Below are 14705 nucleotides of genomic sequence, written 5' to 3'. Positions count from 1 at the left end.
TGAATTGCTGGAGGCCTCGGGGGTCAAGGATTCCAGGCTTTTCTGGAAAATTGTGAAGTGGGGCAGAGGCGGCACCCCAAATAAACCAGACAACAAAGTTGATGAGGCGGCCTGGGTGGAGTATTTTAAACCCCAGTATGCAGAGACTAAGGAAGTCGTGGCTGTGGAAGCAATTCCAGCTGTATTTTGTATTGAAAGTTTGTTTTCCCCTAAAGAAGCGGAATTCGTAATTTGTTCCTTACAAGGGGGTAGGGCGCCGGGTTTAGATGGGATACCCTCTGATGTATTTAAAAATGATAAAGTACGGTGGGCCAGGTATGTGACCCTACTGGGAAATGCCATTGCAATGGGGGCTGCAATCCCAGAAACATGGAAGGGAGCAATTATTATACCCATCTATAAGAAAGGTGATCGGTCACTCCCGGCCAATTATAGGCCAATAAGTTTGATTGCCACTGTCCAAAAAGTGGTAGGGAAGATGGTGGTAAACAAACTGATGGACTGGGTAGAGGAGAATAATGCTCTGTCCCCCTATCAGGCAGGTTTCCGGCGGGCGACCAGCACGGTAGACCAAGTATTCCGTTTCACCATGTTGCGGTGGGGGACGGTGTTGCTTGGCGAGGGCAGCCTATATGTCGCCTTTGTCGACTTGCGGGCTGCCTTTGACCTGGTCCCGAGGAGCAAACTCTGGACAGTTTTGAGCAGATTGGGGGTTCCACCCGAGTTGCTCACCTTGATCATGAGGTTGCACGAGTGTAATTTTGCCAAAGTCCAGTGGGGGCTGAATGGGGAATCTTCCGTCGACTTCCCCGTCGAATGGGGGGTACGGCAGGGATGTGCAATGGCACCCTTGCTCTTCTCCCTATTCATTAATGGAATTGTGGGTAGGATGCTGGACGTAAGTGTAGATGCTCCCTCGTTAGCGGGCCTCAGGGTCCCGATCCTGATGTTCGCCGACGATACTCTAATTTTGTCCAAAACTCCGGCTGGATTGCAGCGTGCTCTAAATATATTTGATGTTTTTTGTCGGGAGCATGGCCTTGAAGTTAATGTTGGCAAGACCAAGCTGATGGCTTTTTCCCCAAGGCGCAGACCTCGCCCAAGGATATTCCTGAACAATAGTGAGCTTGAGGTAGTTAGCGTTTTCACCTATCTTGGGGTTGAGATATCAAGTAAGCCAGGTTGGTCTCACCATATAGGAAAGGCGGTCTTGAGGCACCAGCAGATCTCAGGGGCACTTCGGGTGGAGCAATCAAAATAAAAAACCAAGCCTATAAAACCGGTTCTTGTCGTATACGACGCCAAAGCTATAGGGTCAGCCCTATATGGGGCAGAAGTGTGGGGTTTTGGGAGGCTTCTTCCCCTGCAAACATCAGAGAATAGGTTTCTAAGGGGAATTACGGGGCTTCCGCAGACTGCGCCATTAATCCCGCTCGGTCTCGATCTAGGGAGGAGATCTGTTAGCGACCAAGCTCGATTACGGCCTATTCTTTATTGGAGACGCCTCTGGACCACCCCTGAGATTCGGCATTATGCCGACGGGTTTCTAGCCCTAATTAAAGCTGACACCTTCCACAAAATACCATGGTTGAAGAATCTAAGGGTTGTTTTGGGTGAGCTCGGCCTCCCTAATCTCTGGGATAACCCATCTGGGGAAGTATTTCCAAGTAAAAACACTATTAAGACCCTGTATTGGGACTATACAGATGGTAGACTCTGGAGAAGTACAAAAGTTGATACAATGGGGGGGAGATTTCTGGAAATTAAAATGAGTCCTGTATTAGAACAGTATTGGGACAGTATTACTGTCCCAATGGACAGGAAGTTATTCTTCCAGTTAAGGTCTGGTTCCCTTCCCCTGAGATCCCTGACGGGTAGATGGCGGAGCTCGAATACCTCATGCTGCCCGGTGTGTGGTGCAACTAATGAAAGCATAGGCCACTTTTTATTTTTGTGTGAGGCCTATGCTATTCCGAGGAGAGTATGGTTGGCCCCAGTTTGTCGAAACCTTGGGGCATCTAGTGGTGTTGAGGGGCTAAGAATCATCTGTACGTCCACTGACATGCCTATTGTTCTGGGAACAGCAAAGTATTTGGGGTGGGCATGGTCCATCAGGCGGAGGGCTATATCTGTTAATGTAACCTGATAATTGTTTTAAAGTTTAATTAACCTTTTCATTGTTAAAGCTTGCACAACTGTTTTAAAAAGTATTTACATGTATGAAATATTGCTTTTAATTAATATGTATTTTTAAATGCATGTTTGTGCTTTTATGAGTATATACCTCGAATAAAGCTTTATTGATGATGGATTCCATGTTTGAAGAGTAAGACTGTGTTGTGATGAGCAGAAGGATGCTACTTCTGCAATACCATACCTCATAGGAAGAGGTGTGGCGCCGCGGCCAGGGAGACTGACGCTGGAATCTGGGGATCACGGTTCGATCCCCGGGGCCGGCAGCAGATTAGCCCAGCACCATGTGACTCTGGGCAATAGCTTGCTTAATCTTCCCGACGGACCCCAGCACCTAGAGACCCTTACGGGCGATAGTGCGCTTTACAAATGTGGATTATTATTATTATTATAGGAGAAAAAAAGGGGGAAACTAGTGATGAGACATGGGGCGGGTCACCTGGACAGAGTGAATGACATGGAGGTCTCGTGTTTCTCCGATGCAAGAAGAACTTGGCGCATTTGCATTCCATTTAAATGTTGTAGTGTTTAAGTATTAAAATGTTTTCTGGATAGGTTGATGTTTTTGCACGTATTTACATAAGTGGAACTGATGCCACGAGGGTGATGTAAAATGGCTAACTGCGGAGACTTTGACGGGGAGTTGAGAAATTCGATTTGACACATTTCAAGAAAATGTTATCCTAGTTTTTAAGGCACCTGAGTAAAGTGACAACTACTAATGGTCAAGTGCAGATTCCGCTGATTTTCATATTAATTCAATTTCCATTTTGAAAAGCTTTTTTTGTAGGAGAAAGAATTTTGCAGTTTCCAAGCACGTGCAAGTAAAAGTACTCCTCTTTCACCGCAACAGATGAGCTTGTACTCACCTCCAGATTTACTAAGGCTCTGCGTTATTGCAAAGTAACACACAATGATTTAAAATTGTACAGGAGTATTTACTATCTAGCGCAAAAGGTGTTTTGCACTGGAAAGGTGCCCTTTTCTCAACACGCAGGCCCCTTTACACTGATTTACCTTGCTTTGCGTCAAGGGGGCATTACTGGGGCGGAGCAGGCAAATACCCAGATGTGTTAACATAAAGCACAATCTACGATAACAGCCACACCAGGGTTTGCGTCAAAAAAGAATACTTCTGTAAAACAAATTATAACAAACAGAAATACGTTTATTAATTGTATGTGGGCTGCACTGCATAGTCCACATCCAATGCACGGAATTCCTCTGCGTTTTTCTAGGCATAGAAAGTTATGCTGGAAGAGTATGTATGCCTCATGTACAAACCCTAAGTTAGATTCGCACACTCCCCTTTGCACTATGGTCTAAGGCTGCCCTCCAGTGGAGGGGATACCACCAGCAGTTTGTAAATCTTGGTAGATACGACCCTGCACTGTGTTTTCCTCCCTCTTGGGCAAATGCAGTGCAGCAAGTCTGACTGCTGCCCTGTATTGCAAAATGAAACAGAATACATCTGCCCATACCCTAAAAAACACCTTCAGGCATAAAGCTGGGACAACTACTAGCAGATACTTACCAGATGTTGGAGGAGTGGATCTTCTCGAACTAGGCACAATATCTCCCAAACTAGAAGACGAGTTTGCTCCAGATTTACTAAAGGAAAGAAATAGAAAGCTATGTTATCAGTTGATGTAAACTATTTCTTATAGCAAGAACAAATGCAAGCAACAATGTTACCTGTAAAATAATGATGCATGTACAAACAGACCCCACCAAAATTTGTATTCGGCAAGCGTAATCTGCATAAATTCCAATTATAGGGTTGTGCTTCCACAACATTTTTTAATAGGTCTTTCTCTTTCTCACATGCTTTGCTCCAGAGGGAGATTGGTTCGAGCAGGAAATGTCTGGCAACAACTGCGAAACTGGTATGTGCTGCAAGACACCTTCTGCTCAAGCAAGTCTCACACTGGTGTCTCGTGTGCCCGAGCGTCCAGTGTTCATGCGAGATAGAGGTCAAGTGGTATGGGCATAGCAAACATAATTTTGTATAATTTTCATGAAATAACGCACATTTAACTAAGAAATCCAATCGTGCATATAGGGCTAGAATGATTTTGTTTTATTGCAAAACCTAATCTTCCCTTAATTCTGAGGAGTGACGTTATACAGGATACGTTATACTTCGTTGTTCAGCCTTTCGTTGTTCCGGCCAACGTTGTTCAGCAGTCTTCGTTATTCTCTCCTCGTTATTCAATCATCGTGGTTTAGGATGTTTCCCCTTCTTCTCCACTCTCCCTCAATCATCTATTTGGGTCTGGTGGCTCAGTGGACTAAAGCATACATTGCAGGGGCCTGTGTTCGATATCATGGTCACAGGTTCAAATCCCGGTGGCTCCACTCAGTATTTCATCCATCGGATGTCGATAAAATGAGTACAATTGAACTGGGTAACAATAAACGTCTGTTATTCAGTGATAAGATACCCAGTTAGGGGTGAAAACGCTTTTATAAATACACATTATTTTTCACTCGCACTCCTCGTCTCTCCTGTCTCTCTGAGTTCCCCCCATCCTCTCTATTTTCTCGCTTTGTTTACATCCACCCTGGGTCTCCAAGAATAAAGGGGCAGAGGTACCAGCAGTGGCCCAGGGACTTAAAAAACGGCCTCCAAAGACCCCAATCCACATGCGAGATGCCCGATGGGAGATAATGCACAAGTGTTTTAAAATATAGACAATAATACCAAGCACACTGCGCGAAATTTACAGCTTCACAAATACATTACCTATGTGCAGGATTGTTCCTGCATGACTATACGATCTAAATGAAATGACTACAATGTATAGTGAAAGCAGTTTACATACAGTGTAATTTATTTCCCACCAAATAAGTGTATGCCTTAATGCAATAGTGTTCGATCTGGGGGTCTCTAGTTGGCAATGGTATTCACCTTTGTCCAAATAGGGACCCTTACTACTAAGTAAGGATAAGGGGATTACACTCCATGATAACCCCTGCTCACCCCCTCGGTAGCTTGGCACGAGCAGACAGGCTTATCTCAGAGGCAGTGTATTAAGCATTTGTGAATATACACAGTAATACAGTGACAACACTACAGATGGACACAACACAGGTTTTATTAAAATAAGTATTCTTTATATAGACTTAAACACAAGACCACAAATGACCAAAATCCACAATACTACTCTTAAGATTACTTAAAAGATGATATAAGTTGCTTAGTTCAAGTTGTTGATAAATGCGACAAAGTTCTCAACAAAGTACCTGGATGCGTAACGCAAAGTGAACAAAAGGCTTGCAAAAGGGGAGATGCGTCGGTTCCGTGATCCGGGGGAACGGTTGCGTCGTTCCTCAATGCTTGCGTAGAGTAGGGGACTCGTCGTGAGCCTTACCGGTGCGGAGGTGATGCGTAGATTCTCGGCTTGCGGGCCCGATGCGGTACGCAAGATGGCGCCTTGATGCGATGATCCGATTGCGATGCGAGAAGATGGCGCCCTTGATGCGGCAATGCGATGACGATGCGATGGCGCCCTGGCAGCCTTGCAACGACTCTGTACTGTGGAGCCGCGACAAGCCCTGCGACACGCTTCTCCGGTGACGCGATGGCGACTCTCTTGATGGCGTCACATTTCTCCGATGATGGGACAGTAGACAGCTTCGATAAACAGGGAGTTGCGGCGAAGGCTTGCTTCTCCGGCGTTGCAGTGATTTCAGCTGCGGCGGCGACATGCTTCTTCTCGATGCGTCGCGCTTCCAGTGGCACGCAAGTGACTGGAGTCAGAATTCCCAGCAAGGAAATTCAGGAGGGAGCTGAAGTCTGTTGACCCTGAGACTTCAGCAGGAGGCATGCACAGTCCATACCCTCAAGAGAATATTCTGTAGATGAAAGTCCTTACAAAGTTCCTTCTCCTTTCCCTTGGCAATGAAGCAACCACTGCATGTCAACCCAGCAAACAGCACACTGGCAGAGGGGCAGTACAACTCCTGCAGCTTCCTTTGTTCTTCTCCTTGGCAGAAAGGTTTCTTGTCCAGAAGTGATCTAATTTCTTGGGATCAGGGTCCCAATATTTATACCCCAAAATCCTTTATTCTCTGAAGGCAGAGAGGCCTCTGCCTTGTCCCATACAGTTCCTGAGCACTTTGTTTACATGACACTCTTCTTCCTTTCACTGTGCAGGGCAGAGACATCAGCCACCACACAGGAGGTGGAGCCAGCACAGGGGAGGAAAGATACAGCTCTGGACCACTTTGTTGACATGATTCCTTCTCTCCTTTCACAGTGCGGGGCAGAGACATCAGACAAGCCACAGGGGGTGGAGCCAGCATTGTAGAGGGAAGGCCCAGCCCTATTCAGGTCTCAGGTGCAACTCCTCCCTCCCATCTAGATGCAGATCTCTCTATCCACCACCGGGCTGCCCCAGCCTGTCTACTGGAATTCCTCAGCCCTGTCACTCACAAACCCAGACAAGGAATACACAACCCAGCAGAGGCAGGCCTAGATAGTTAGGCAATAAAATACCTACTTTCTAAAAGTGGTATTTTCAAACACAGAATATTAAAACCAACTTTACTAAAAGATGTATTTTATTATTCTGAGTTCAGGCATACTAAATTCGAATTTCTACCATGTTCCCTGAGTCAGTTAGGATTATAAGAATGTAATAATCTAACTGCCCATTCTGGCCTTTGAGAACAGGTAGCCTTCAATAGTGAAAAACGAAAGCACAAGTTACTTACCTTCGGTAACGATATATCTGTAAGAAACAGTAGTTAGTATTAGATTCCTTACCCTAGAATATCCCCAGGCGTCAGAGTGGATCCGGAAATTTTTGTGTAGCAGTACCCATGCGCGTCGGTAGGCGTCGTCCGCGGCTCCGCGGCCGTCGTCGGCGTCGTGAGCGCCGTGATGACATCGTCGGAGTACTTAGATGCCGCCTCTGCGTGCTGACGTCAGTTCTTATACACAGCTTTTCCGCGTCAGAAACGCAGAGCCATGATAAAAACCAACACTGGTGCCATGAAACTAGGGCCCTGAAAGGGGATGACCTTAACCCTAGACATCGGTTCGCAGAACGGGGAGGATGGGTGGGGCGGTAAGGAATCTAATACTAACTACTGTTTCTTACAGATATATAGTTACCGAAGGTAAGTAACTTGTGCATCTGAAAGAAACAGGTTAGTATTAGATTCCTTACCTTAGAATAGATACCCCAGCAATACCAACAATTACACCAGAAAGTCCTGGAGGACGGAACGGCCAAAGAAGCCATCCCTCATGACTTGGCTGTCCAGGCAGTAGTGTCTTGCAAACGTGTGCAGCGAGGCCCACTTAACTTCCTGACAAATGTCCTGCAAGGGGACTTCCCGGCCCAGGGCAGTAGTAGCCGCCGTGGCCCGAGTGGAATGGGCCCTCAGCCCAACAGGAGGTTCCTTTTTAGCCAAAGAGTAGCATGCCTTGATGCACAAAACGACCCACCGAGAGATGGTCCGTTTGTGCCCCTTCTTTGCGCCCAAGTAACCAACAAAGAGTTGGTCATCCACCCGGATCTGGCGTATGCGATCTAAGTAGAATGACAGCGCACATTTTGGGTCCAGACGGTGAAGCCGCTCTTCCTCTTTAGAGGGATGCGGAGGCGGAAAGAAGGTGGGCAAGGTGATGGACTGCCCGATGTGGAAGGTTGTGACTACCTTGGGTAGGAAAGAGGGTCTTGTCTGCAACACAACCTTGTCCAGATGGACAGAAAGGAAAGGAGGTGTAGAGGAAAGAGCCTGGAGCTCACTCACTCTCCTGACAGAGGTGATGGCAACCAGGAAAGCAGTCTTCAGAGTAAGAAGGCGAAGAGGACAGTTATGAAGCGGCTCAAAGGGAGCGCACATCAGGAAGGTTAAAACCAGATTCAAGTCCCACTGGGGCATCACGAAAGGAACAGGGGGGAACATATGAGTGATGCCCTTCAAGAATCTGTTAACAATTGGGGACTTGAACAAAGAAGGCTGATCAGGTAGCCTCAAGAAGGCGGAAAAGGCAGAAAGGTAGCCCTGGATAGTGCCCAGAGTCCTGCTGGGCAAGAGAAAGAAGGAAGAGGAAAACCTCAGAAAGGGGGGCAGAGTGTGGATCCACAGCCTTTGCTGTGCACCATGCCACAAATCTTTTCCACCTGCAGGAGTATACCGACTTTGAGGAGGGACGCCTGGCTGCCAGAATCACATTACAAACTTCAGGAGGCAAGTCAAATGGCCTCAACTGTCGCCGCTCAATCTCCAAGCATGGAGGTGGAGACTGGACAGGTTCAGGCGGAGGACCGTCCCCTGCTGCTGCGACAGAAGGTCCTCCTGAAGAGGCAGACGAATCGGGGGATCGACTGACATGCTGAGTAGCTCAGGATACCAGTATCTTCGTGCCCAGTCCGGAGCCACAAGGATGACTTGGGCCCGGTCGCATTTGATCTTCTTCAGCACTCTGGTCAGAAGTGGTGTAGGCGGAAAGGCGTACAACAGACCGCAACTCCACTCGCGACAAAAAGCATCTCCGAGTGAGTGCCGCCTTGGAAATTCCAACGCGCAGAACTGATGACACTGCGTGTTCTCTTCTGTGGCGAACAGATCTAACCAAGGCTCTCCCCACTGCTGAAAGAGGCCTTGCGCCACGTCCGAGTTCAGACGCCATTCGTGATCCATCATGCACCAACGGCTGAGTTCGTCCCCCCTAGTGTTCAGGGAACCTGCCAGGTGTTGAACCACCAGGGTCACGCCCTGATGTTCCAGCCACTGCTAGAGGCGCAGAGCCTCCTAGCATGGGGTCCACGACCCCACCCGCCATGTTTGTTGCAGTACCACATGGAGGTGGTGTTGTCCGTGAACACCTGCACTACACTACCCCACACAGAGGGGAGGAATGGCTTCAGTGCAAGACGGATCGCCCGTAGCTCCAGAAGGTTGATGTGGAGCCGGTACTCCGCCGGAGACCAGAGGCCTCTGATCTCCGTCTCTCCCATGTGGCCCCCCTTGGCCCTGAAGGGACGCATCTGTCACAACTAGGTGCTCCGGTCGGGGTAGGGAGAGGGATGTGCCGCTGACCCAATCGCGGTCCGTGAGCCACCACTGCAACTGTCTTGCAGTGCACTCTGAGATCAGGACATGGTCGGACAAGTTGCCCTGAAGCTGGGCCCACTGAAACTTCAGGTTCCACTGCAGAGCCCGCATCCGCCACCGGGCGTGATGCACCAGAAGGATGCAGGAGGCCGTCAGTCCCAGAAGCCACAGCGTCAACCGCTGTTCGGGAGGATAAACCAGAAACTGCGCCGAGTCTAGAACCGCTCCGATGAAGAGGAGCTTCCGAGAGGGACACAGGTGTGACTTCGGCACATTGATGGAGAACCCCAGCAGGTGCAGGAGGTCGGCCGTAGTCTGGAGGTGGCAGACGACTGTCTTGGGTGAGCCCGCCTTCAACAAACAGTGGTCGAGGTAGGGGAAGACTGAAACCCCTAACCTGCGCAGATGAGCTGCGACCACCGCCGTCACTTTCATGAACACCCGTGGGGCGCTGGTAAGGCCGAAGGGGAGCACGGTAAACTGAAAGTGCTCATGACCTACCGTGAACCACCGGTAATGCCGGTCAGCCGGCAGGACGGGGAAGTGAAAATAAGCATCCTGCAAGTCCAACGCTACCATCCAGTCTCCAGGGTCTAGGGCAGCTAAGACCTGAGCCAATGTCAGCATCTTGAACTTCTCCTTCCGGAGGAAGTCGTTGACGTTCCGTAGGTCCAAGATAGGGGGTAGGCCCCCTTTGCCCTTCTTGGGTACCAGAAAGTAGTGGGAGTAACAACCACACCCTACTTCTGGCCCAGGAAAGCGCTCGATGGCCCCCTTGGCCAGGAGGGCCGAAACTTCCTCTTGCAGAAGTTTCAAGTGATCCCCCGACACGCGGTGGTACTGCGGTGGCATGGCTGGAGGGGACGCCTCGAAGGGGAGGGAGTAGCCCCTTCGGACGATTAGCAGCACCCACCTGTCCGATGTGACAGTGAGCCAGTGGTGGTGGTGATGGCGAACCCTGCCCACCACTGGCGTCACATGGGCCTGAAAGCATGGACTAGGAGGGTTTTGAGGTGGATGCTGCAGGGGTAGGTGTGGACTGGCCTCACAGTTGTCCCCGACCGCCGCCACAGCAGTTTCCACGTCTGCCACCGCGCTGGATGGTAGTCTGCGGCCCGTGGCTGGCAGGACGTGTGGGGGCGCCCCTTCCTTGGCCACGAAAGGGGCGAAAGGCAGCCGTTTGCTGGCGCGGGGCCGAGAGGCCCAAGAACTTAGCCATAGCCCTGGAGTCCTTAAAGCGCTCAAGCGCATGGTCTGCCTCTTCGCCAAAGAGGCGACGGCCATCGAACAGCATGTCCATAAGTGTGTTTTGGACATCAGCCGAGAAGTTGGCAGACCTCAACCAGGCGTGGCGACGAATCGCCACCGTCGTTGCCATCGCTCTGCCTAGTGAGTCAGTAGTGTCCAGCCCAAACCGGATGGAATAACGCGCCGCATCTTGACCCTCCACAAGGGCTTGGCCGAGTGAAGCCCGGACCTCCACCAGGCATTCTGGCAGCACGTCCGAGACCGTATCTCACAGAGAGTGGTTGTAGCGGCCCAAGAGGCATGCGGTGTTGACTGACCGCAATCCTAAACTCAGGGAGGAGAATACTTTCTTTCCGTATTGCTCGTACCTCTTGGATTCCCGGATGGGGGGAGCCGACGGGAAGGCGGTCTGGGAATTAGAGGCCTGAATGACCAGGCTCTCGGGGGGGGGGTCGGGTGGTAGACAGAAAGCAAGGGTCACCCGGACCGGGCGGTGGCGCCTGGCCACGTTCCTATCCACAGGCTGACCTGTGGCGGGCTTGGACCAAGTGCCCAGAAGAACAGCTGATAAGGCCCCATTACACGGCAGCAGAGGCTTACACGGCAGCAGAGGCTCGGCCGAGCTTGCCTGCAGTTTAAGGACCTCAGTGAGGAGGTTAGTCCTCACGGCCGCGATGAGGAGCTCAAGTCCAAGACCTTGGCCGCCCTCATCAGCACCATGCTATAGGCAGCCCCCTCCTCCGTAGCCACGCTAGGAGGGGAGACACAACCAGTGTCGGGCGAAGTGTCCAGACCACTGGCATCCCCAAGCTCTCCTGTCCAGTCCGCAGAAGACTGACACTCACGTGCCAGAGGGTCCTCAGACCCCTCCCAATCCCCCTCGTCACACATCGCCTGGTACTCAGGCTCACAGGATGGGGCTGGGTTGTAGAAGTAAAAATCTCCCATCGGCGTCGAGGTCCTGCCCTCCGAATTGAGGGCAGGACCAGGGATGGCGTCGTCCTGGGATGGCGCCGGGGGCGACACCCTTAGGGCTGGCGCTGGCGAGGTCGACCAGCGGCGACCCGGATCCAGAGCCGGATCCAGTGGGGCCCTGTGGTGTCAGGACCGCAATCGCCGATGGGGCTGGGGCCGAAGCACCCGACGGCGCCGGGGCCGAAGCACCCGGCGGCGCTGGGGCCGAAGCACCCGGCCCGCGTGGGGACCCAGTCGGGACCGCTTGCCCCGAAGGTGCCATGGAACCAGACGGAGGAGCGAGCAACCTCATGGCCATGAGGAAGTTATCAATCTCCCCCGGCGTCACGTTCTGCCCAGGGACTGGCGGGTATGGAGCAGGCCGCGACACCTGCGGCTCCGGTGGAGCCGCATGGGCGGTGTCACCCGAATCCCTGGCCGCATCGCGCGAGCGTCGAGGGGAGTCAGAAGAGCGATGGTGCCTCTTCGACTTCTTGTGCCTCTTACCTGAGGACTTCGAGCCCGAAGACCGATGACGACTCCCGGAACTGTGGTGACTCTGGCCCCAAGACCGGTCCCTCGACCTCCTTTCAGACCGGGACCTCAAGCGGCGCGGGGCGGACTGCCGGAGCTCGAGTCGCTTGCTGGACCGCTCCCGTCTAGCTTTAGTCGGAGCAGGACTTGTCGTCGTGGTCCGGTCCTAGACAGTGCAGGCACCGGCGATGGGGGGTCGGTAACCGACATCAGTCGGTTGCAGTCAGCGCAGGTCTTGAACCCGGGCTTCCCTACCGGCACCGTCGGAGTCAAGAGACTTCGAAAGTAGATCAAAAAGGATTGTAAAAAGTTAGTCAAAAATTGACTAGTGTACAACTTTTTCCGGATCTGCGCTTGCTGGCGCAGCAGAAAAAAGAAGAACTGACGTCAGAACGCGGAGGCGGCTTCTAAGTACTCCGAAGACGTCATCACGGCGCCCACGACGCCGACGACACAGACACGTAGCCGCGGACGACGCCTACCGACGCGCATGGGTACTGCTACGCAAAAAATTCCGGATCCAGTCTGATGCCTGGGGATATTCTAAGGTAAGGAATCTAATACTAACCTGTTTCTTTCAGATATGGCTGCAATTCACTATTAGAACATGCCACACACATCATAGCATGTCCTACCTTATACTTACAATGCACCCTGCCCGTAGGCCTACCATAGGGGTGTCTAATATGAAGCAAAGGGAAGGTTTAGGGACTGGCAAGAAGGTGCACTTGACCAAGTCGGCATGGCAATGCTAGACTGCACACAGGCCTAGCAATGGCAGGCCTGAGACACACTTTACAAGCTGCTTCTGTGGGTGGCACAACCAGTGCTGCAAGCCTACCAGCAGCATTTGATTTACAAGCCCTGGGCATACATGGAGCACTGTACTAGGGGCTGACAGATAAATCAGATAACCCAATCATGGAATAACCAATTAGTACATCAATTTAACATAGGGAGCACTTGCACTGTGGCACTGATTAGCAGTGGCACAGTGCCCAAATCATAAACCAGCAAAAACATATCAAAAAAGAAGAGGCTATCCGTCAAAATGGAAGGGAGACTCACGCCAATGATGCCAGGTCTAACAAATAGGAAAAAACGTGGTTCTAAAAGTGCAAAGTATGCTAAAATTAAAAGGGGGTTATATTATCCCAGACAAAGAGCACAGCTTAGAACGGAACCTTCTAGCAGAATTTCATGTGGACGTAGATCGCTGGAAGGCCCTACAGCTAACATTTCTGGGCAGGGCAGCCATGTTTAAAATGATAATGATAATACTCCCACATTTCTTTCAATACGTTCTCCAAAACAACTATCATTGGTTCCAAAATGAGATTTTCACTAAAATAGAAGAGGGGGATTGTAAAATGGTTATAGAATGATGGGCACCCCAGGGTGACGCTGAAGACACTACAGCGCAATCAGTGCAATGACTGTTTCGCCCTACCAGACCTCCAAGCTTACTACTGGGCAGCTCACTACATTATCATTAACGATTGGAAATATGTGATTGGAGACCATCCCACATATGCGCTAGAAAGATTCCAGTTCCAAACCAGACTATATTTACATTTCCTTTACAGCGGAAATGAGCAAGACTTCTGTTGCCGGCAACCCAGGTGACACTTGAGGTTTGGTCCAAACTGGGGAAAGGTATGGGATGGGTGACTAGAAGGACTCAAGAGACCCTGTTGTGGATGGGCGTGAAGCGTTGGAAATTGGGAAGTTGAGAGGATTTGAAGCCTGGGACCTCATAGGGATATCTAGATTTGGTGATCTCCTGGTCGATGGTGGTTTTATACCCTTCAGCGTGATTACAACTCAGTGACAGGCAGCATTTTAAATAAACGCAGCTTAGACACGCATGGGGGCAGAAGATCTGAACACCCAGGAACTACCAGAATATGAACCACGGGAAGGCAGGCTGCTCCTGGGTGAAACAGAAGAATAGGTGTCTCTCATACCTACAAAATGATAAGAAATAATATGCCTTACTCCCTGACAAAATTGAGGACAAAGTGGGAAAACAAACTGGGAGACTTGGATGATTCGGAGGCGGCCTTTATGCACCCAAGAGAGGTGGCGATCAAATCACGGCTGAGGCTCATACAATTTAAGATTCTACACCTGGTATATCTTGATCGAGCACGAATAAATAAGTTTGGGAGAGCGGACTCCCCTGAAGACTTGCGATGTCTTATAGGGGATCCTTCCTGCATACACTTTGGGATTGCCGTCCTGTAAAACAATACTGGCAGAACTACGAAAGTTAATGGGAGCGTCCTTTCCGGTAGAGCCTAAATATGTTCTCCTGCGTACATCCACAGATATGGATGTACCGTGTACCAATCTTCTTCTCTGTAACTTGGGCTTTGTGGTGGCAAAGAAAGACATGGTCAAACATTAGTGGGTCCCCAAAGTCCCGACCCTTCCAGAGTGGAGGGCTGGAATGGATCTATACATTGCGGTTTTGAAGGTCACCTACAAGACTAGAGGGTGTACAAGGACATTTTATAAGGTCTGAGATCCCTGGATAGAGTATTATGATGTGGAATTGATGGAAGATGGAGATGAAATAATTTTGTCCCATTTCAAAGTGTTGTGTATTAAAAACAGCAGGCCTCTAGCTCCCCACTACCCAGTAGATACTGTCAGTCACCTGTGCACATTTATCCCATTCATATGCACATGTTTATACA

At 50.3% G+C, this 14705-nt stretch overlaps 1 protein-coding gene across 2 annotated transcripts in view; it reads right to left on the bottom strand.

The window, feature by feature from the left end:
* CACNB2 (calcium voltage-gated channel auxiliary subunit beta 2) overlaps positions 1-14705 on the bottom strand; it is a 1223908-nt gene that overhangs the window by 100369 nt on the left and 1108834 nt on the right. For both annotated transcript variants that reach the window (XM_078663742.1, XM_078663743.1), the window contains one exon: positions 3728-3804. In XM_078663742.1, coding sequence (XP_078519868.1) covers positions 3728-3804 — 77 coding nt within the window. The remainder of the gene's footprint in view (positions 1-3727; positions 3805-14705) is intronic.

The sequence above is a fragment of the Lissotriton helveticus genome, chromosome 10, assembly GCF_964261635.1.
Source record: "Lissotriton helveticus chromosome 10, aLisHel1.1, whole genome shotgun sequence".
Classification (NCBI taxonomy): Eukaryota; Metazoa; Chordata; class Amphibia; order Caudata; family Salamandridae; genus Lissotriton; species Lissotriton helveticus.
This window is presented reverse-complemented; position numbering and strand designations above follow the sequence as displayed.